This window comes from Macaca mulatta, chromosome 12 (assembly GCF_049350105.2).
Source record: "Macaca mulatta isolate MMU2019108-1 chromosome 12, T2T-MMU8v2.0, whole genome shotgun sequence".
NCBI classification, from domain to species: domain Eukaryota; kingdom Metazoa; phylum Chordata; class Mammalia; order Primates; family Cercopithecidae; genus Macaca; species Macaca mulatta.
The window spans coordinates 9,752,943-9,776,935 of record NC_133417.1 but is presented as its reverse complement, the minus strand read 5'-3'; the positions used below and the strand labels follow the sequence as shown (position 1 = coordinate 9,776,935).

General features: G+C 42.5%; 2 protein-coding genes across 21 annotated transcripts in view; one reads left to right on the top strand and one right to left on the bottom strand.

Moving 5' to 3' along the window:
* Window positions 1-21,834, bottom strand: part of IWS1 (interacts with SUPT6H, CTD assembly factor 1) — a 107,069-nt gene extending 85,235 nt beyond the window's left edge. For 18 of the 20 annotated variants that reach the window (XM_077956771.1, XM_015109845.3, XM_028830617.2 and 15 more), the window contains exons 1-2: window positions 21,531-21,834; window positions 18,585-18,700 (exon numbers count right to left, since the gene is read on the bottom strand). In XM_077956771.1, the coding sequence (XP_077812897.1) occupies window positions 18,585-18,700; window positions 21,531-21,564 (150 nt within the window). In that variant the 5' untranslated portion in view covers window positions 21,565-21,834. The remainder of the gene's footprint in view (window positions 1-18,584; window positions 18,701-21,530) is intronic. The other 2 variants (XM_028830618.2, XM_077956781.1) reach the window with 1 other exon arrangement.
* Window positions 21,835-21,908: 74 nt separating this feature from the next.
* Window positions 21,909-23,993, top strand: part of MYO7B (myosin VIIB) — a 111,794-nt gene continuing 109,709 nt past the window's right edge. Inside the window, exon 1 of the mRNA XM_077956735.1 lies at window positions 21,909-23,298. The gene's annotated coding sequence lies outside the window, so the exon portion shown is untranslated. The remainder of the gene's footprint in view (window positions 23,299-23,993) is intronic.

The window sequence follows — 23,993 nt, the reverse complement described above, 5'->3', positions numbered from 1 at the left end:
GAATTTTCTCATACATACTTCTGTTTTGTAAAAATATAACTAGGCCAGACGTGGTGGCTCACACCTGTAATCTCAGCACTTTGGGAGGCCGAGGTGGTGGATCACCTGAGGTCAAGAGTTCGAGACCAACCCGGCCAACATGGTGAAACTCTGTCTCTACTAAAAATACAAAAATTAGCTGAGCATGGTGGTGGGCACCTGTAATCCCAGCTACTAAGGAGGCTGAGGCAAGGAGAACTGCTTGAACCTGGGAGGCAGAGGTTGCAGTGAGCTGAGATTGTGCCATTGCACTCCAGTCTGGGTGACAGAGTGAGACTCTGTCAAAAATAAAAATAAAAATAAATAACTCCATTTTTCAAAGAAATACTAGCAAACATGTAACCAAGTTCTTTTACATAGACATATTCTTGGGTTTTATAAGGTTAAAATTATTTTATTTATTTTTTTGAGACGGAGTCTCGCTCTGTCACCCAGGCTGGAGTGCAGTGGCCAGATCTCAGCTCACTGCAAGCTCCGCCTCCCGGGTTTACACCATTCTCCTGCCTCAGCCTCCCGAGTAGCTAGGACTACAGGCGCCTGCCACCTCGCCCGGCTAGTTTTTTGTATTTTTTAGTAGAGACGGGGTTTCACCGTGTCAGCCAGGATGGTCTCGATCTCCTGAACTCGTGATCCGCCCGTCTTGGCCTCCCAAAGTGCTGGGATTACAGGCTTGAGCCACTGCACCCGGCCAAGGTTAAAATTAATTATTTAAGGGAAAAGAAACTATAAAATTTAATTTTATTGGGCCGGGCGCGGTGGCTCAAGCCTGTAATCCCAGCACTTTGGGAGGCCGAGACGGGCGGATCACAAGGTCAGGAGATCGAGACCAGCCTGGCTAATACGGTGAAACCCCGTCTCTACTAAAAAATATAAAAAACTAGCCGGGTGAGATGGCGGGCACCTGTAGTCCCAGCTACTCGGGAGGCTGAGGCAGGAGAATGGCGTGAACCCGGGAGGCGGAGCTTGCAGTGAGCTGAGATGCGGCCACTGCACTCCAGCCTGGGCGACAGAGCGAGACTCCGTCTCAAAAAAAAAAAAAAAAAAAATTTAATTTTATTTAAAGGGTCAAATAACATATGGGCACCTTCTCCCAAGATAATTTAAGCAAACAAAGAAAGGAGGAGTTAGCATTTCCTAAGTAGCCAGTAAGAGCCAATACCACAATAGGCTCTCTCCTATGGTACTTCTCATGATAACAAAATTGAGGCTTACAGTAGTCATGGTCCTGTGTTTAGTAACCCTAGAAATAAGAAAGCTTAAGTTTTAGGGAGAACGTGATTCATCTAACTACACCAACACATAATGTTACTTGAAATAATTACTCTGAAAACATGCTCTGGGGCACAAACTTGATATGTGCATATTATAGCTATGATTTTTAAAATGCAGAGGAAAAATATACAAAATTAAACATGCCAAAATACTAACAAGTGTTTTAGGATCCAGTGAATTTTGTCCCCATCTGGTAGCTCAACTTTAAATAAAATGGTAACAGGCCGGGCGCGGTGGCTCACGCCTGTAATCCCAGCGCTTTGGGAGGCCGAGGCGGGCGGATCACAAGGTCAGGAGATCGAGACCACGGTGAAACCCCGTCTCAACTAAAAATACAAAAAATTAGCCGGGCGCGGTTGTGGGCGCCTGTAGTCCCAGCTACTCGGGAGGCTGAGGCAGGAGAATGGCGTGAACCCAGGAGGCGGAGCTTGCAGTGAGCCGAGATCGCGCCACTGCACTCCAGCCTGGGCGACAGAGCGAGACTCCGTCTCAAAAAAAAAAAATAAATAAAAAAATAAAAAAATAAAATGGTAACAATATTCTAGCTTAAAAAGTGAAAGTATTTCCATGTTTGGGTATTCCCTCTAAAAATTTACTGAGCCAAATATTTGTTAGATACATGACTGAAGCTATGTGAACCTACCACAGACTATTTTCAAGGGACCAAAGAGCCTTTAAATAATACCTATGGCCAACATCATGCTATGAAACCGTTAAGTGACAAGATAATTCTTGTCAATGACAGGATAAATGGCATGAAAATGTTCTCATAAAACCCATACTTTTACTAACCCAAGTATGCTGTGTCTACAAATTCAAAAATAATATGAAAAATTATAAAATAAGCCTACAAGGCAAATGTTTGAAGAGTTTTTAAAATATTTTATCACCATTATGGTAGCACAGCATTGCAAAGAAAGAGTCAATGCTATACACAGTCACTGAAATATAGCACATTCAGAAACGTTTCCAAAACCATAAACTTTTCAAAATCCCTAAATACATTTTCTTGAGTTCTCACCGGGCACTCAGCACAGTACTGTATTGGATTCCTTGTCAGTCACAAGCTCTATTATCCCACTGAAACAGGCACTTATCTATTAAAACGGTATTAGGACTCGAGAGATATCATAGAATCTTACAATTACAGTACAATACTCTGTATGTTGCCTAAAGTTTACTTTAGCCATACTTCATAATTTAAAAGAATGCAGATGGAAAATTGAACTATCTAGATTGTAAGCTCTAGGAAGGCAGACATATTTTGGTTTGTTTTCCTGAGGTATCCTCAGAGTGCAGAATGCTCTCCAGTACATACACACACTAGGTAGAGTTTGAGCATTCCTAATCTGAAAATTCAGACAACTCCAAAATCTGAAACTTTTTGAGCACTGACATGACATCACAAGTGGAAAATTCCAAACATAAGCACCTAATACAAACTTTGTTTCATGTGAAAAATTATTTAATATAATGTATAAAATTACCTTCAAGCTATAAGATAAATGAATTTCGTGTTTAGACGTGGGTTCCATTGCCAAAATAGCTCACTACGTATAAGCAAATATTCCAAAACTCGAAAAAATTCTAAATCCAAAACACTTCTGATTCCAAGCATTTTGGATAAGGGATACTCAAAGTGTATTTGTTAAATTAGTAATAAAGGCGTTAAGTGGGAATAACATAAGATGAGGAAAAATTAATCCAACAAGAATGTATTTCATGTCTACTATGTGCAAGACGCCAAGACACCAGGCTGAGTATGTCTCAGGGCCTGACCTTACGAGTTGCTAATGAGGAGCCAGCCAAGCACACCGTAACAGTATAGTGTAACATGCACTATTCACAAAGTACGATATTTCAAAAGTGCACTGGAAGTGCATCTATATGAAACTGAGCTGCAAAAAAAAAGGTGTGCAGACAGTGAGCCAAGATCGCACCATTACACTCCAGACTGGGTGACAGAGTGAGACTCCATCTCAAAAAAAAAAAAAAAAAAAAAAAAGGGTGTGCAGACAACAGGCGTGTTTGCACGGAGTTTGTGATGGCTGAGTTAAGATGGGAGGGTGGGGAGAGGCATACAGTGCCAGCAGAGGCAATTAAAGCAGAAGGCAAAAAGGAAAATTGCAATTGGCTTTTGGAATGCTCTCCATGACAAACCCATCACATAACTCTAAGGCCATGTCTATGTGTGACTTGATTTATTTTAGTTGAAACAACAGAAATCATCTCTAGCTAAGTCCCAAAAAAAAGAACAATCTTCTCAGGATCAAAGTGAGTTGAATGACTAAACACTCGGGAAGGTTAAGTACCAATGCAGCACAGAGAGCTTAGAAAAGGGAACTCAAGGATCATTTTACTAGAGTACCATCAGTAACATGACTCAGCTATAAACTGTCTAGAATCTAAATTATAAATCCCCAAGAGAGACGACTTAACTGGCCAAGGCAACATCAGAAACTGTGACTCAATCAGTTACAGCTGGATCGGGGCACAGCACTGGGAGTCACTCCCAAAGAAGTGAGAGACACTGGGCAGTCATCTAAACCTCACCCGCTACACTCTACCCCAGGTTTCCTGATGCATGGTGTAGCATTCCAAAACAAACAACCCCTACAAGGACACTGCATAAGACAATGATTGTGAAATTTACGAATCTTCATTAATTTTTTATGAGTTTCATGAAAACACAGCATTATGTATGGCACGACAGGGCAAAAAAGGGGAGAAATAACTGCAGTAAAAAAGTACTAGTCTGATACACTCAAGCTAAAGAATACACTTAGACGACGACACCACAGAATTTGGGATGAGTATGCTGGAAATTATACAGTTAAGCTTAAAAGTTATCAAAACAATATCTAAAGTTTTTAGAGTGGTTTTGGCAATTAAATTGCAAGCTTAAAAAAATCCAAAAGACAGTTTTTTTAAAAGTCACATGAGTACAACAAATCAACAGTTGAAACTGACATGTAATGTAGTTTTTAAAATAATGTAAGACATTTCCTAGTGGTAATGGTAAAAGAAATCGAGCAGTCAGAAGCTCCTTAGATGCTTTAGAAACATCTATAATGCCGGCGGGCGCTGTGGCTCACGAGGTCAGGAGATCAAGGCCATCCTGCCTAACACGGTGAAATCCTGTCTCTACGAAAAATGCAAAAAATTAGCTGGGCGTGGTGGCGCGCTCCTGTAGTCCCAGCTACTCAGGAGACTGAGGCAGGAGAATCACTTGAACCCAGGAGGCGGAGGCTGCAGTGAGCCAAGATCGCACCACTGCACTCCAGCCTGGGTGACAGAGCAAGACTCCGTCTCAAAAAAAAAAAAAAAAAGAAGGAAAGAAAGAAAAAGAAACATCTATAATGCCTCATACCTCCTTCCTTAGCCATCAATCACACTGCAGTTATAAACAACTACTGGTTATCCATCATAATAAACAATCTTGTTTATCTCAGTATACAAAGAATAACTACACTTATGATGACCAGGGCCACAATACACAGAGAGATAACTGACATTCTTAAACGGCCAAGTAAATAAAACTGCTATAAATCAAATAATAATTTGTAAAGTATTCAAAGTATTACATTGTCAAATGGAAACTTGTACAGACCCAAATAACTCAGGACACTTTGTTTCTTCTTGACTGGTCAGAAGTGTCAAACTCAAAGTACCTGATGTTGTATATACTACTCTACCATTATAAACTGGAAAAACGCTCCCCACTAAGCCACACAGTAAATTCCATGAGGAAGTATCTACAGAAGCATGTCCAAAAGCATGTTTCACTGGACCCGGGTTCCAGAAGACACAGCTGAAACTATCATACAGGACTCTGTCAATGCATATTAGTTTAATGAGCACGAAAGAATCTGAGAAACCCTGCAGTAAAATAACATAATGCTGTCAATCCAACGTAGTTCCTGGAGTGCTTCAACACTGAGAAACTCCCAAGCACACACTTAATATAATGAAGCTATAAACCAGAATGTCCCTTGTCTATCAAAAGTTGATCTTAGAATAAGAGTCAGAAACAAAGGCACTCCTGACGAATAACAACAACAACAACAAAATCTATACAAACCTTGTTTTTTGTTTGGTTGGTTTGTCTTTTTGAGACAAGGTATGACTCTGTCACCCAGGCTGGAGTGCACTAGCATAACCATAGCTCAGTACAGCCTTGAACTCCTGGGCCCAAGAGATCGTCCTGCCTCAGTCTCCCAAGCAGCTGGGACTACAGGCACATGCCACCATGTCCGGATTTTTTTTGTTTTGTAGAGACAGAGTCTGTGGAGCCCAGGCTGCTCTCAAACGCCTGGCCTCAAGTTATCCTTCTGCCTTGGCCTCCCAGTAAAGTTTAGGATTTTATGATAATGATGCAAACTCCTGCCTACCTCTTCAGACTCACTTCTTTCCACTCACCATCAATCCTATGTGTTACAGCAGCAGTTCCCAAACTTCAGTATGCACAAAAATCACTTGGGGAACTTTGGAGAAAACCATACAAACTTTTGGTGCTTCTCACCTACAGATATTAATTCAGTGTATCTGGGAAACGTGTCACAGAATCTGAATTTTGACATGTGGTCCACATGATTTTGACCACATTTCGGAAATTCTACTCCAGTTTCAGTAGAGTGGAACTACTAACTTTGCGCCTTTACAAATGCTGTTCCCTTTACCAAGAGTCTCTCTCTTGTACCTTGTCTTTTTCATGCCTAAAAACTTGCCAAAAATACTCATCTCCTGAAGTCTCTTCCATCTTTCTCTCTAGGTAGAATGAACAGACTTTGTGCAAGATAATGTGACAGTTAAGGCCGTGGAATTTAGAGTCAGAAAGACCTGAGGTCCAAGCCCCAGCTCTGTTACTTTCTACTACGTGATCAAAGGACATTTTCTTAACTCTTCAAAGTTTCCATGTCCTTGATCTGATGGAATTAGGAATAGTGTCTATACCGTAGAGGGCAGTTCTGAGGAATAAAAGCATGCAAAGCAGTTAGCACAGAGCCTGTGAGCGTTCAATAAATGTTATGTGCCATCAATAACACAATCTCATTAATTAATTACAAAACGCTCCCCCCTTCAAGACTCAGCTCAAATACATCCCGTGACGGCTGCTGACCTGGTTAGCCATTCCCTCCCTTCATATCCCCATGGCATCTTATACGCTCACATTTCACTGAAAGGTGACTTACACACTTATTTACATTTATCTGATACACCGACCTTAAGATCCGACCTTAAGATCCGAGGCTATTCTGTAAAAATTTATCTTTTACCTGCGGCATAAAAAAGACACTCAAAATATACTCACTAAAATGAAAAAGAAACCCCACAAGCAACGCTTAACATAAAACAAATGGAAAATAATGTTTGCATTAAACATTATTAGAATCAGAGACAAAGACTAAAAACAAAAACAAAGGAAAATGTAGACAATCAAAAGAACTAATAAGATATAGGACAGCAATGGCCAAGACAAATCTTTTAGTTGTTTTGATGTCCTCTCCATAAGGATGCTTTCCTTATACTAACACAACCCCCTGGTGGAAAGATCCAAACAAGAGCAGACTGCCATCTTTACTCAATTCAAGTAATGCTGGAGCTAACGGCGTTGTCACTGACTTCAAGGGCAGATGGCTGGGCCCACTGCGCTTTGCTCACAGTCAAAAAACCGTGAGAAGCCAGGTACCATTTCCAAACAACATCTTCCTCAATGTCTCACACTCCATTTTTTCCTGTGGGACACTCGGGAGGGCACTTTTATACACAGATGAAATCTACACGCTTCTGGATGTTAAGATATGCATTTCCTTTGATGCATTTCCTCTGATACATTTTCCATGAAACAGAAACCAGCTGAAACAAAACCACACAGCTAACTGGCAAAAATACTGTCTAAAAGAATATATGGTAAAAATAACAAAAACTAGAATCGGCAACTAGTTATAACTAGGTCACATTTGACGGCCACCCCTCCGCTTGGTGCTCAAACTGCTTTATTAAAAAGTTACACTTCCAGAGATGACTATTCAAAAAGATTTTTAGAGAGTTTTCCCCCTTCTTCCCTATCTGTCCTACCACAAAAGGTGTGAAGCCATCTACCCAAACTTACTTATTCAGCATCACTTTCCATTAAGCTATTCCATTTTCTAGCCACAACAATCATTCCTGAAATATATCAAGTCCTTCTTAATGTTAGGCCCTGTATCTGTTGCTCTTCTAGCTAGACAGAATTACCGCCACCCCTAACCCGTTTCTCCAACTGGCAACGTCTCTCCTTCCGTCAGCTGAAATATCATGGCTGCTAAGCCCATCCGCCCTTCCTCTCAGTGCTTGGTATGTATCCTTGCTACAATGACATACTATATTGTAGTCACCTATTTATAGGTCTGCCGCACCCACACAGACATCTTAAAGTTTTAAGTTTGCATTGCTATGCCTAGTAAACAATCAACATTCAAAAACGTTTACAGAAAGACATGAATAATAAATCTTCACACATTAAATAAACTTAAGCAATAGTGCCAATTTTTTGGGAAGTGCATTCCAATCTAAAGGTTTAATTATCTGGCCGGGCACGGTGGCTCACACCCATCGGCCCAGCACTTTGGGAGCCCAAGGTGGGAGGATCACCTGAGGTCAGGAGTTCAAGACCAGCCTGGCCAATAGGGTGAAACCCCATCTCTACTAAAAATACAAAAATTAGCTGGGTGTGTGGCGCATGCCTGTAGTCCCAGCTACTCAGGAGGCTGAGGCAGGAGAATTGCTTGAGCCCAGGAAGCGGAGGTTGCAGTCAGCCAAGATCACACCACTGCACTCCAGCCAGGGTGTAAGAGTGAGTCTGTGTCTCAAAAAAAAAAAAAAAAAGTTTAATTAACTTGATTTGGAAACCATATAATAACACAGTTGGGGACAGAGAAATAAATGTCAACTATCTCGGGCTGCACATGAGGTACAGGGGTAGCTGGGAATACAAAATCTTCAAAGACAGATGTGTACAACTTCTACAGGCTTCTGGATTGAGAAATCTAAACTTCAATACCTTTCCATGTATCCTTGCAACTAATCTACGAGGAAAAGACAATTCGATGCCTAATAGTTACAATTTTTTAGTAAGGGAATATATATTAAAGATAAATTTAAAAAGGAGAAAAACAGCTAGTAAAGAAAGGTTTCTCTTTACATGAAAGGGCTCTTCACAAGGTTCTTCTAAATTTTGAATTTTTTAGTACATTTTGAGTTAGCTGTTGCATGCTTATAAAAATGGGTTACCATATAAAATGTCATAGTATTCTACCAAATTATTTTCCCTTTGATTTGAAAGATTAATGAGCACTGCAGAAATAAAACAAATGCGAATCACACCCAAAGATCACCATCATTTACATTTTAGTCCTTTCAATCTCTTCTCTGTGTAAATTTATTTTAAAACAATTAAACTAGGACCTAGAATCACAATAATGGCCTGTATCTTTCAAGTAATAGCGGCAGGAAGCAGACAAATTCCTAGGCAGATAGCGGTGGGTCCCTGGTGAAACATGACCTTCAAGTCAAACATAGCTTAAACGCAGTAAACTGAGCTGCTAGAGCACCTGACCGGAGTGAGAACCTTTATTCTCGTTTGCCTGCTCTTTCCTTAGTGGTTCTTTCGGAATAAGACTAATTTTTAACTAATCAAATGCTGCCTTTCCCAAGGCTACCTACAGCCCGTATCTCCCCAATTCTGAGTCTATAAAAACTCCAGAGTTAGCCACAGTTGGGGACAACCCACCTTTGGGAAGGGGCTGCCCACTTCAGGTCCCCTCTCTGCTGAGCTGTTCCGTCGCTCAATAAAACTCTTCTCCACCCTGCTCACTCTCAGTTGTCCGTGTAACCTCATTCTTCTTGGATGCAGGAAAAGCACTTGGGACCCACCAAATGGAGGATTCAAAAAGGTGTGTAACACTGTACCCCTCCCTCCTGCTTACCCAGCAATGGGGGAGAAGAAATTGCTGGGCGTGACACACCACCGTTCGCCAACACTGTGGGCAGCAGGAATGAGTAAGAGCTGTAGTGCTTCTCGAGAGCCCAGACCTCGGGACTCTCCAAAGCAGGGCTGTAACACGCACCTGCTTGCCAAGCCCTGGGCGGTGGGAACAACCGAGCTGTGACACCCTTGGGGCTCTGCAGTTCCTGGCATCTGAGTTTTCAGGCACCACCACATCCCCCTAGTCTGGACACTGGCGCCTTCTATGGAAGTTGCTTGTGGCACACCGGGTCCAGCTGCAGCCTCGCACGGAGCCGGCACCTGTGTCAGTGCCTGGAGCTGCCCGCCTGCTGCAGCAGCTGACCTACCTGGCTGTGTGCCGTGACCAGACTCAGACCCTGCACTCAGCTCATTCCCACACCTCTTGCCGTTCTGTACCTGTCTTGCTGGCAGAGGCCGGTAGCAAAAACCAAGTGCAGCCTGCCAGGCCGAATGGGCAGGGAGAGTCCAAGTGAGACCGGAGCCCAGCGAGGCCCAAGCAGGGACACTGCTGGCCCCAGAGGTTTCCCGCCAACAGGAAGTGGCACCCTCCAAAAAAATGCTGCATCACAAGTAACATGTTCAATTCTCCATGTCACTATTCTTTGAAAACAATTCCAATAGTGCGTTGCCATTCTTATAAACGTCCTATTTATAGTTTAATCGCTCATTTTCTACATTGTTGAGTATTTCTTGCTTCCTTTCTTACGTTTATTACACCTCATTTGTCCATTTCAGTGTTTTCAACCCAACGGCGGTTTTGGGTCTTCACCCAACGGGTTAGTGGGAAATTCAAGGGGCTGTTTTTGGTCATCAACGATAGGGAGGATGTGTTACTAGCATTTCATTTAATGCTCAGTAACCAAGACGCTAAATGTCCTGTTAATATACAGGCATGCACCCAAATATCCACAACTGGCTTGCTAAGAATCTCTTGTTCAGGAAAGCAACACAAGGCTGCTCTCTGTGGAGGTGTGGCCACAGGCAGGACCCAAAGGACCTCACCCATACACACACACACAGGAATCTCCCTGAGACGAAAGAGCTCAATGGGCCCAATACAGATTGCAGTAACAGACAAGAGAAGCATAATGGGTCCCTTTGGGATTTAAACTGAGGAATACGCAAAAGTCTGACCAATCTGTAAGAGATAAACATCAAGCCAAACAAGGACTTTTGGCATCACAGCATGAGAAGTTCTACTGACCCTCTCCCCAGTGAAAATTATTAAAAACAACCACTTAAAGTCTCTACAAATGGCCCTAATGGCAAAGGGCAAATGAAGAAACGCCTACACAAATTCCACAAGAGACTATTTAAACCAAGATCAATCCCTCCTTCCAACCTCACAATTCAGTGAGGCTGACGCCACTCCAGATTGCTGTAGCCAGAAACACAGAGCTCCCTCTCTATCCTGCTTCAGTCAGAGGGCTTCCTTTCCAGAAAGAGCAGGGCATCAGCATCTCTCATCCTGCTCCCGAAGCCTGTTTCTGTGGCTAAGTTCCGAAAGACTGCGGTTGAGAAGTGGAGATTCCCATCTTTTGACCAACCCTTACTTGTTTAAAGAAGGCTCTACCTTGGGTGGGCCACACTGAGAATACTGGGGCCCTGATCACCCTTGCGCTGGCTTGTGAGCCCATGCCAAGAGATGCAAGCTGAAAGGATTTCCGGTTACTAACTTACTCCCACTCCTCCACCCCCTACCCAGAGCTCAGTGTTTAAAAAAATACAGAAGGCATACTAGGCAGCGTGGCGAAACCCCATCTCTACAAAAAACACAAAAATTAGCTGGGCGTGGTGGTGTATGCCTGTGGTCCCAGCCACCACTAAGGAGTCTGAAGCAGAAGAATCTCTTGAACCTGGGAGGCAGAGGTTGCAGTGAGCTGAGATCGAGTCATGGCACTCCACCCTGGGCAACAGGGAGACCCTGCCCCCCTCCCCCACCCACACACATACATACACACAAAACAGAAGAGAAAAACACAGCTGAACAGAATTACTAGACATAAGCTCGAAAGAGGACTTCAGCAATACTATAAACCAACTAAATCAAACAGATATCTAAAGAACTAGGCGTGGCACAATGGCTCACACCTGTAATCCCAGCACTGCTGAGAGGCCAGGGTGGGAGGACCACCTGAGGTCAGGAGTTCGAGATCAGCCTGAGCAACATAGCAAAATCCATCTCTACAAAACAATTTAAAATTAGCCAGGCATGATGGTACGCAGCCGTAGTCCTGGCAACTCAGGAGCCTGAGGCGGGAAGACTGCTTGGCCCAGGAGTTGAAGGTTACAATGAGCCATACTTTTTTCACATGCCCGCTGCGTCAAAGTGAGCCACAAATACACCAACCTGGGTAACAGAAGAGCTCGTTTAAAAAAAAAAAAAACAACCTGTATTCAACAATAAAATATATATTCTTATTAAGCACATGGAACATTCTCCAGGATAGGCAATGTGCTAGGCCCTAAAATGGACCTCGACAAATTTAAAAGAATAGCAATATACAAGGTTTGTTCCTCTACCGCAATGTCATAAAATTAGAAATAGTAGGAAAAATGTTTAGGAACAATATGAATATGAAATTAATAAAATAATTCCATTTACTAAGTATCAAAGAGAGTAACATATAAATGTAACAAAGAAATCCAACATGTATACACGGAAAACTATAAATCACTGTTAAAAGCAATTAAACACTTAAATAGACATCCCATGTTCTTGGATGAACAGACCTTATACTATCAAGATGGCAATATTCCCCAAATTGATCTACAGATTCAGTGCAATCCCCCTAGCAGAATCCCAGCTAACATCTCCGCAGAAATCAACAAACTGATTCTAAAATACACAGGTAACTCCAAGGGACCCAGATTGGCTAAAAGAATCTTGAAAAAAAAAAAATTAGGACTCATACTCTCCAATATCAAAACATACTACAAAGCAATAGTAGTTAATACACTAGTACAGGCACAAGGATAGACACAGATATGAAAAAGATTTTAAAGTCCAGAAATGAAGCCAAATATCCTATGGCCAACAGATTTTCAACAAGGATGCCAAGACCATTCAACAGGGAAAGAAAAGTCTTTTCAACAAACGGCAATGGGACAACTAGACAGCCAATGCAAAGAATAAAACTACACCCCAAAAAGTCAGGTAATAATTGCCGACGAGTATGGAGAAATCAGAACCCTTAAATACTCAGCTGGTGTGAATGTAAAATGGTGTAACCACTGTGGAAAATAGTCTGGCAGTTCCTCAAATGATTATACAGAATTACGTTAGGACCCAGCAATTACCTCTCTAGGAATAAACCCAAGAGAACTGAAAATGTATGTCCACAGAAATTTTGTATACAAATGTTTACGGCAGCATTTTTCATAATACCAAAAGAAAAAACCCAAATGTCATCAGCTGATGAACGGAAAAATAAAATGTAGTATGATCCATATAATGGAATATTATTTACCACAAAAAGGAATGAAGTACTCATATGTGCTACAACATGGCTACACCCTGAAAATATTATGCTAAGTGAAATAAATCACAAAATACCATATTTTATCATTCCATTTGTAAGAAATGTCCAGAACAGGGACTCTATGAGACAGAAAGTATATTAGTGGTTGCTGAGGACTGTGGGGTGGGGAGGGGTAGGCAAAGGGAAGAGGAGGTTAGAAAGGTAACAGCAAAAGTGTTTCTTACGTGATAAAATTCTAAAATTGACTGTGGTGACAGCTGGGCTACTATGAAATACTAAAGATCACTGAATTGCACACTTTAGGTAAATTGTATAGTACGTAAATCGATCTTGACAGAGCCCTTTTTTGGGCCAGACACAGTTGCTCATACCTATAATCCCAGCACTTTGGGAGGCCAAGGCAGGCAGATGGCTTGAGCCCAAGAGCTTGAGATCAGCCTAAGCAACATGGCAAAACCCCACTGCTACTATAAATACAAAAATTAGCTGCGTGTACTGGTGCATGCCTATCGTCCCAGCTACTTGGGAGGCTGAGGTCTGGATCATTTAAGCCTGGGAGGTTGAGGCTGCAGTGAGCTGTGATTGTGCCACTATGCTCCAGCCTGGGCTACCGTGTGAGATTCTGCCAGGAAAGGAACGGGGAGTGGAGGGGAGGGGAAAAAGAAAAGCTGCTTTTTAAAAGACAGGCGATTCTTTTTTTTTTTTTGAGACAGTTTCACTCTGGTTGCCCAGGCTGGAGCGCAATGGCATGGTCTCAGATAACTGCAACCTCTGCCTCCCGGTACAAGCGATTCTCTTGCCTCAGGCTCCCAAGTAGCTGGGATTATAAGTGCCTGTCACCACGCCTGGCTAATTTTTTGTATTTTTAGTAGAGACAGGGTTTCACCACCATGTTGGCCAGGCTGGTCTCCAACTCTTGACCTCAGGTGATTCACCCACCTCGGCCTCCTAAAGTGCTGGGATTACAGGAGTGAGTCACTGAGCCCAGCCCAAGACAGGTGCTTTTTAAAGATCAACGTTGATGCAAAAAAACCCATGATGAACAAAATATTTAAAATGTGAAGACAAGGTAACTGGTACTGGTTTTTCCTTTTCCCTCTGGCTCAAATATAGACCAACACAGCATTGTTACTGATCCTAACTTCAAATTTTTGATATTTTGCTCATTTTTTTTCATTAATTTTGAGTTTTTAAATATCATTTATCTTGATTACTGAGTGTTTTTCAAATCTTGGAGAAAAAAATAAAGCCAACCATACAAGAATAAACAGAGATGTTATTAGAAATGGCCATTAGGCAGGCCCATTAAAGACAGATGGACAGAACAAGCTCCCTAAACAGAAAGATTTACAGCCCATTACATACATGTGTTACAGTAAACTCTTGTTTTCTTAGTCTGATATGAGACTTGTTCTGTCACCTGTCCGAGATTATTTATAGACATATACAATTATTTTAAGAAAAAATGTTTCTTTTTTTTAATAACTAAAGGAGCTTCCTAATAAAGTGGTTAAGAAACCTGCAAAAATTACTGGTCTTCAAAATCTTATAAGTATTTCCTATACTGACCACTATCTTAAAGATTGTGTGTGTGTGTGTGTGTGTGTGTGTGTGTGTGTGTGTATGTACTGAGTAAATACTATAGATGAAATGAATTAAAAAAAAACACTAGCCTAAATTCTAAAATACAGACGAGGGGTTAAAAAAAAAAAAGTACCAATATTGGGAAAATTATGCTGTGAGTACCATCTTATGGTAGCAAAATAATGGCCCCCCAAAAACGTCCATGTTGAACCTGTGAATATGTCACTTTACATGCAAGGGACTGTGCAGATATAATTAAGGTAAGGACCTTGAACTAGGGACATTACCCTGGATTATCCAGGTAGGCCCCATTATAATTACAAAGGTTCGTACAGGAGGGATGCAGGAAGGTCAGAGTAAGAGAGAGATGTGATGACAGAAACAAGAGGTCAGAAAATGAGTTGTGAAGACGCTATGCTGCTGGTTTTGAAGATGGAGGAAGGAGCCTCAGCTAAGAAATGCAGGTAGCCACTGCAAAATGAAGAAAGCAAGGAAATGTGCTTTTCCTCAGAGAATAACACAGCCCTGTGACACCTTGATTTTAGTCCAGTGAGACCCATTTCGGACTTGACCTCCAGAATTATAAGATAATAATTTTTTGTTGTCTTAAGCCACCAAGTTGTATCAAGTTGTTACAGCCTCAATAGGAAACTAGTATATTTTAGGCTTTGGACCTGTAATTCGTACTGCCCCATCTTTTTTGTTTTGTTCTTGTTTGTGAGACAGTGAGTCTCGCTTTGTTGCCAGGCTGGAGTGCAGTGACGCGATCTCCGCTCACTGCAACCTCCACCTCCCGGGTTCCAGAGATTCTCCTGCTTCAGCCTCCTAGGTAGCTAGAACTACAGGCGCCAACCACCATGCTCGGCTAATTTTTGTATTTTTAGTATAGACAGGGTTTCACCATGTTGGCCAGGATGGTCTTGATCTCTTGACCTCATGATCTGCTCACCTTGGCCTCCCGAAGTCCTGGGATTACAGGCATGAGCCACCATGCCTGGCCTTTGCACTGCTTCATTTAATGCAACTGTACTCTTTTAACATCCCATTACTTCTAAAAAAAATTTTTTTAATGAGAAAACAAAATTTCTTCTTAAAAGTCATTTTAAATGGGCAAAAGAACATTAACACAGAACTCAACACTTATATACAGTACAACTGGCACTCCTGAAGTACTAGTGGTTTAGCAAATTAGCATAACCTTCCTGGAGAGGAATTCTATGAAGAGCCTTAAAATGTCTTAGTCTCTTTAATCTCAATTCTCCTGGCAGTTTTCTAAGGAAACAATAAAAAATAATCACAAATGTTTATGTACAAAAATCTTCAGGGCAGCTTCAGTTATTTAATATAACAGCTAAACAGCATAAATTACAACAATTAGAAAATTGCTAAGTAATGCTGCTTATTGTGAAACCATTACACATTACACTTATTGAGAACCTTCAATGACACAGGGAAACACCTAAAAAGTATAATCTTAAGCGAAGACATAAAAATAATATATAGGCTGGGTGCAGTGTCTCACGCCTGTAATCCCAGAACTTTAGGAGGCCAAGGCCAGCGGATCAAAAGGTCAGGAGTTTGAGACCAGCCTGGCCAACATGGTGAAACCCTGTCTCTACTAAAATTACAAAAATTAGCCAGGCGTGGTGGTGCACACCTGTAATCCCAGCTACTCAGGAGGCTGAGGCAGGAGAATCGCTTGAACCTGGGAGGCGGAGGTTGCAGTGAGCCGAGATCACGCCACTGCACTCCAGCCTGGGACAGAGCAAGACTCTGTCTCAAAATATATAGATATAGATAGAAAGATACAAAATATATATAGTAAAATCTCAAGTAAAGTTAAAATATATACACATCATATACATGGGACAGAATGAAACTGCAGGAGAAATAATGTGAAAAGGCTCACAGTCATTTCTGTAGTTGGAGTATGCTGGTTTTAATTTTTTTCTTTAAACCTTACAGACACAGGAGCACCTCAACTTCTTATGGGGTTATAGCCTGATAAACCCATAGTAAGTTGAAAATATCATTAAGCCAAAAATGCATTTCATACATCTAACCCACTAAACATCACAGCTTAGCCTAGCCTACCTTAGATGTGCTCCAAACAGAGGTAAGGTCTACAGTTGGACAAAATCACCCAACACAAAACCTATTTTATAACAGAATGTTGAGTATCTCATGTAATTTATTGAGTACTGTGAAAAACAGAATGGTTGTATGGGTACTCAAAGTATGCATACAGCACTTGCAACATCCCAAAGTTGAAAATTTTTAAGTCAAACTATTGTTTAAGTCTGGGACAGTCTGTGATTTCCAAATTTTCACAAACAGGCACATTTATTGATTTAGAATCCATATTATTTAAAAAAAAAAAAAAGATGCTTAGGGTGACCTGAACTTGTAACTGCACCAGGAGGCCATGAGATGACTACCCTACTGTGTTCTAAACTGTCAGTGGTTAATCTCCGAATACTGTTTCCAAAGTGGAAACTTAAAATATCACACACTAAATGCACTGACTGTAACAACATACACATTATTAAGTAACTTCCAACTATCATTAATTAAAATACTGGAATTTACTCTGAATGTTTAAAAGCACAGAAAAATACCTGAGTGACATCAAAATATATGAGCCTTTTCCAAACCCACATTTAGTTCTCTGACCTCCCCTACTCCTTACTGACCCCACTTCAGTTACACTGGCTCCTTGAAGCCATCAAGCACACTCTCACCTTGGGGTCTTTGCCAGGGAAGTTCTTCCCCTAACGTCCATATCCACACGGCTATTCCTTTGCCTCCCTTCACACCTTGGTTCAAATGCCACTTTCTTAATAAAAGGCCTATATGGTCCCTATTTAACACCAAAGCCTGACCTCCATCCTTTGTTCTGTTCTAATTATGTTTTCTTCACAGCATGTTACCTTCCAGCAAACTACACAATTAAAAAAAAAAGTTTATTGCTGAATGTCTTTCTCCCCCTACTGGAAAAACATACCTAAGAAGAGAAAGATTTTAACTTCTAGTCACTGATAAGTCCAAAGCACCTGCAAAAAGAGTCTGACACATATTAGGCGCTCAATAAATACTTGCTGAATGTATGATATGCTGTCAAAGGACAGAGTCAATAATATAATCTCTAATCATACCTACTAAAAATTGGACAATTTTCTGCATATGTGTAATCAAGAAAAATATAAGGCACAGAAAGTTCTTAAATCTTTCCATCTTTATCATTCCTATTTGTTTCAGTCATGTCTACTGAAGACTTAAGGTGAATTTATTGAAAAATTTCCCAATTTTATCTTGTTAACATGATGTATAACCAGAAAGGCAAATAAAGCAGTTCTGAAATATTTATGTATTAGGCCAAATATGTTAAAATGTACACAAAACCCAATACTATTCCGTATTATTAAACAGAAACAGCTCTTAAAATTATATTTGCGGGCCAGGTGTGGTGGCTCACGCCTGTAATCCTAGCACTTTGAGAGGCTGAGGCGGGCAGATCACTTGAGGTCAGGAGTTTGAGACCAGCCTGGCCAACATGGTGAAACCCTGACTCTACCAAGAAAACAAAAATAGCTGGATGTGGTGGCCTGTGCCTGTAGTCCCAGCTACTCAGGAGGCTATGAGGTGGGAGGATGTCTTGGGCACACGAGGCGGAGGCTGCAGCGAGCCAAGATCTCACCACTGTACCTCCAGTCTGTGTTACAGAGCCAAGACTGTCTCAAAAAAAAAAAACAAAAACATTATTACATACTTTATACACACCATAACAGTTCAAAATGAGAAGGGCAAATGCTGACATAAATTTTGACAGGTGATAACCCCTGTAACCTTCAAGTGGTATTCCTTCAGAGTGCAAATGCTCAATGCCCCACTACAACATTATTGCAGAATAGGGAAACTTAGCCAAATATCAAAGGCCAGGCCCATTTCTGAATCAATACGCACAGTTGAAAGCTGCCCAACATTTGAAATGTGACCCAATCAGAACGTATTTCACTGTGATTTCAACAGTAACCAGACCACCCCTATTTATTTTTCAAGCAGTTTTCTATTAACTTATGCTCCTTTTCTCTCAGAGATTAAACCCTAAACTGTCACAGAGATTCTGTAACTCCTATAACATAACAGGTCTCACAGAATGCAAGGGAAAAGCCCTCCCAAAGATGTTGGTTAGCCAATACCTCTGAATGACGTTCTACACTTCCAGTGTCTGATCCGGAGTGTTGCTCATTTACATCATCCTCACCGTCTGACCCTGAATCTCGTTCATCCTGTACTGGGGTAGCACCACCATCATCTGATTAAAAACAAAACAAAAACCAACTTATGGTGTAAGATGAATGACATCTACAGTGAAATGAACACACTGAATCAAGAATAACGTAAATGCAAAAGTTACCACTGAGGAAGCATAACTAAAGATGCTAATATTTTGAATAAGACAATACTCATACAAATACCAACAATCCTAACACGTACTGTGAAATATGTGGCAGCAAAACTACACCATAAAAACAATTTGTAGCTTAAGAAACAACACTAAACACCAAGTCAACAATTTATTTCAACTTCATGTTAAAATTGGGTCTGTCTTTCTCTACAGGGCATTTACCACCTTCTAATATTACTACCTGAAGTTATTTTGTTTAATGTGGGTCTTCTTCACTTGAATGAAAGTGCCACAAGAACAGGGATTTTGGTTCACTGCTAAATCTCTGGAGCCCAGAACACTGCCTAGTACCTGATATACAGTAAGTATTTGTTTACAAATGAAGAACACAAGGAACTCCAGTCCAAAACTACTGAAAATTTCTTCAAGAAAAGCATATATAAAATTGTAAATAAAAACTGTTACCCAACTTTCTTTAATATTTTTGTTGAAATGGGGTCTTGCTATGTTGTCCAGGCTGGTCTCAAACTCCTGGCCTCAAGCGATCCTCCTGCCTTTGCCTCCTAAAGTGCTGGGATTACACCCAGCCCCAATGCTTTAAAAATACAGAGTAAAATCGTATTGAGAGGAAGTTAGGGTTGAGAAGATAGGAAGACTTAACAGTTTTATAAAAATAAGCAAGTTTTAAAAAATGTAGTCAACTACAGGAAAACCAAAACGTTCTATAAGAATGAAATCACATTCTCCTTTAGGCAGCCACATGGAGGGGGGGGAAGAAGAATCATTATGATACTATCGTATTAATGAGCTAATCTACTTAGCTAAGAAGAATATACGGTCATGACAAAAATAATAGTTTTGAAGTTTAACAATTATGCTGCAACAGTGGGAAGACAGGGGAGAAGGGGGCACATAGGCTAAAATGTCCTAGCATAACAGATCATTAGAGAATGCCTAAAAATGATGCAGCAAGAGAGTGAACGAATTAGGAATACACAGGTAAACACCCCAAACAGCTAAAAGAATGTGAAGTGGGTGGAGGGAGTAAGTCAGGGAACTGCTATTTTTCTGTTACCTCTTTTAGTACTTAACCTATGTACAAGTATTACATACAATTACTTTTTTTTTTTTTTTTTTTTTGCTCCTTTTGTCCAGGCTGGAGTGCAAATGGCGTGATCTCAGCTCATTGTAACCTCCACCCCCAGGGTTCAAGTGATTCTCCTGCCTCAGCCTCCTGAGCAGCTGGGATTACAGGCGCCCGCCACCACACCTGGCTAATTTTTTGTATTTTTAGTAGAGAACGGGTTTCACCATGTTGGCCAGGCTGGTCTCAAACTCCTGACCTCAGGTGATCCGCCCACCTCAGCCTCCCAAAGTGCTGGGATTACAGGCGTGAGCCACCGTGCCCAGTCCACTTTTTAAAAAGTAACTTAAAAACACAAATGAATGGAAAAAAAACTATTTTGAAAGTATCAGGAAAGTGTTTTTTTTTTTTTTTCCGAGACAGAGTCTTGCTCTGTCGCCCAGGCTGGAGTGCAGTGGTGTAATTTCGCTCACTTGCAACCTCTGCCTCCCAGGCTCAGGGCTCAAAGGATCCTCCCACTTCAGCCTCCTGAGTAGCTGGGACTACAGGTGTGCACCACCACACTAATTTTCGCATTTTTTTGTAGAGACGAGGGTTGGGGGTGGGAGGTAGGGGCGTGGCGGGGTGGGGGTGGTGTCACTATGTTGCCCAGGCTGGTCTCGAACTCCTGGGTTCAAGCCATTGGCCGCCTACGCCTCCCAAAGTGCTGGGATTACAGGCATAAGCCACCGCACCTGGCTTAGGAAGGTGTTTTTAAGCAGTGAATGCTTGGAAAACCCTTTGCAGTCATTACAATTCACTGTCCTATGTAAGGAAAAGCAATGAACTCAAAACAGTAAAGAGCTTAACGCTTAAACCATTGAGAACTCAAGTTTTTTTTTAATTTTTTTTTAATTTTCAATTTTTGTGGCTACATAGTGGGTGTATTTAAGAACTTTTGAGACAGAACCCCCAATACAACTAGCACACAAAGGGAAAGCAAACCCCACGTGTTTCCCACACCAGGTTCTGCTTCACTTATCCTTAATCTCAGGTGCCGAGCACCGTGCCAGCAGAGTGGGCCCCATTAAGAGTTTACAGAATAAACAAACAGTAAAGAAAGGAGACCAAACTTCGGTGAGGAAGGTGAGGAGAAAGAGGAACCGTCTCAAGGTGGAAGAAAGGCACAAAAATCACAAGTGCCAGAAGTGCATTCCTTACTCTATGCATGCATCTGAAACATGCGTCCTGCACTTATGTCCGGTGTTGCAGGCAAGATTAAACCACTCCCTTAGGAGTGAAAAGTGTAGGAAGGATCCCCCGCCCCATCGCCCCTTGGATTCTCCAACTACTCAACTACTGAAAACTCTTAACAGAAGATACCTCTCCTTCCCTAGCACTTTGCACACAATAGGAGCTTAATATACGAAAGTGACTTCCCAATTTCAGCAAAAACCTTCGCCGATTCAGAAGAAAGCTTTCCCACCAGAATCCCGTCTCCAACGTTCTAGCTTCGAGGCTTGCAGCCGGTCAGTGGGCTCTTGCCCTCCTCGGGCCGGGTCGCGGGAGGGAAGGTTTCGGGGGCCTCCTTGCCCCCACCCGCGGGGTGCCAGGCCGAGACCCGCCGAGTAACTGCTCCGCCCCCCAGCCCGGTCCCCCAGGTCCCTGCCCCACCTGATTGGTCGCCGCTGTAATATTCCGAGTCCATGGCAGGCGGACTCTCAGCGGGGAGTGTCCGCGCCCCGCGCCGCCCCCGTCACCTCCTTCCAGGCGGTGTGACCCCGGAAGGCGCGGCTGAGTGTTCAGAGACTCCCGCCCGACCGGAGAACTTAACGGGTGCGGAGAGTAAGAAAGCGGCAGCGGCAACGGCGAATGCTTTGACCTGGAAGCGGAGGCAGGCTGGCAGGCTGGCAGGCAGGCAGGCACGCGAGCCGGCGCTCTACTTCCTAGAAGCACCGCTGGGGCCAAAATGGCGTCTGCCCACGACCCTCAAAGGAATGCAGCGCGCAGGCGCCGCAACCCGTCAACCGGCCAATGAGAAGACGCAACAGCACTGACGCCAAGGCACGGCCGGAAAGGAGACTCCTGGGAAAACTGAGCTGGAGCTCGGGCTTTAATTAAATACCTTGCTCGGGTGGATCCCGGTCTGGCCCCCGTGGAAATAACGTTATCGTTTATTCTTTATCATTTTCTAGATTCTGTGTCCGTGCCTTGTTTGAAGAGCTTTTGAGATACTCTTCCGAAAAATGAAGACCCGCTCAAATGACTTTTCCGTCATTCAGCCAAACCACGGTGGTTCCCGTCAGGCCCCGAGGCGCCTCGTTCCCGCCCGCAGTAGGCGAGAAAGCGAGCGTTGCTCCCTGGGACTTGTAGTACGACGACCGCGAGCTGTGATGCGTTACTAACTGGCGCGAGCCACGGCGCCTCCTCTCCCAGCGTCTTCCTCTCTTTCATCCTTGTTAAGAAGCTATTTGGCCAGCAGTAAGAAGTACACATCTTTGCTTCCAGAAGGGTTCCCCTGATGAAACACCGAGGAAGGTGAAGTTGAACTTTACCTGAGCCCTGTGTTCCTAGAAAACAGCGGTGATTAAGAAACCCCTTCGTCTATTTGTGTGTCTGGAACGGCACACTGTGAAGAACCACCCATCGCCACGTGACTCGGATAAAACGCGTGCAGATGACCCCCTTGTTTGCCTGTGACGAGGACAAACAGACCTTTCCCCTTTATTCTGAGCCTGTTAATAAAGCCAGACAGACCTTAAATTCCTGCTGCTGATAATCGAGTAATTAGTTGAGATTAGAACACTCCCCCGACCCCAAACTAGTTAGAGAATATTTTCTGTTCACCTGACTGAAATTTATCCTGATTGCAAAACAATCCCAACTGTCAGTCATTCCACCTTCCTCCCTATAAAAGGCAAAACTGCGCTGCCAAGACACTGATCGTCTCTGGAGTGCTCTCCCTGTTGAAATAGGCTGAGTAAAATCTATTTCCTTACTTGTTCATTTTAGTCTTGGACAGGGAGGGGAACATTCTTGACTTTTGATGGGAGGAGGGCCAGTAGAGGTTTAAGCAAAGATTCCCCAGGAGGTGTAGACATGTAGAAAAAGAGCGTTTTGTTACTACTACAGATATCTGACCCTTCGTTAGCCAGTCAGAGTATGCTGGCAGAGCCCAATTATAGGCTCCTGAAGAGGACGTGGGAAGAGAAGAAAGGGGAGAAGTGGTTTCTCTCTGGAAATTCCCATTTTCCTGCAAGAGAGTTCACGGATATTCTTTTCCGATGTGGTGGAAACAGCATGGAATCCAAATTCCTTATTTTCAGCTGTGGGAATGGCAGCTTCTCAGGCAGTCTTGAGAATCAGAAGAACAAAGAATGAGCAATGCCCGACACCAAATCACTTGATAGAAGATATCAAGGCTCTAAGCCCTCTTCTAAAGGTGAGAGTATACCTGTGTAAATGTAGAGTACACCTGTGTAAATGGAGCAGGATTAAAAGATGAAAATTCCAGGAAGAGTTTCGGTGGAAGAGAACCTTTTAGTTTCACCAGAGATGTAAGTCCAGCAGTCAGGAAAGTGGTTGGGTTATAAACAATGCAATTGCCAGATGATAATTACTGAATTTTAGCGTTAAAACTAACTGTACTGGTGGTTTGGAGAGTGGATAGAAACACTCTGGACACACAACAATGTTCTTAGCTCTAGAAGGCTGCAAAGAAGCATCAGATCTAACTTTTGTACTCAGAAAGTCAACAATTTAGTAAGACAGGACACCTCTTTCAAATGAATACAGAGCCTTAGTTAAAGCAGTGTGTTTATCAGTGGAAACACAGCTTACTGAGAGTTCCCAGAGCTCCTTCCTACCAGCTGGCTGTCCCTCCTGGATGCTGGTAGAGAAATTCTGTAGTGGCACAGATGTGTCTTTCTGAGTCTTGGCTGCCTTACATTTTCAGGACTGCCATCTCCCTACCCCTCACACCCCACCCCAGTGCAGTTGGCCCATGGCGGTGATTGGGAGGCACTCAGAAGAGAGGCTGTTTCCCACACCAAGGGTGCTAAGGACAGAGAAGGATGGAGGGGCAAACTTGCAGCAGTCCACAATGCTTCCTCCCTTAACAGATAACCCAGAGACACT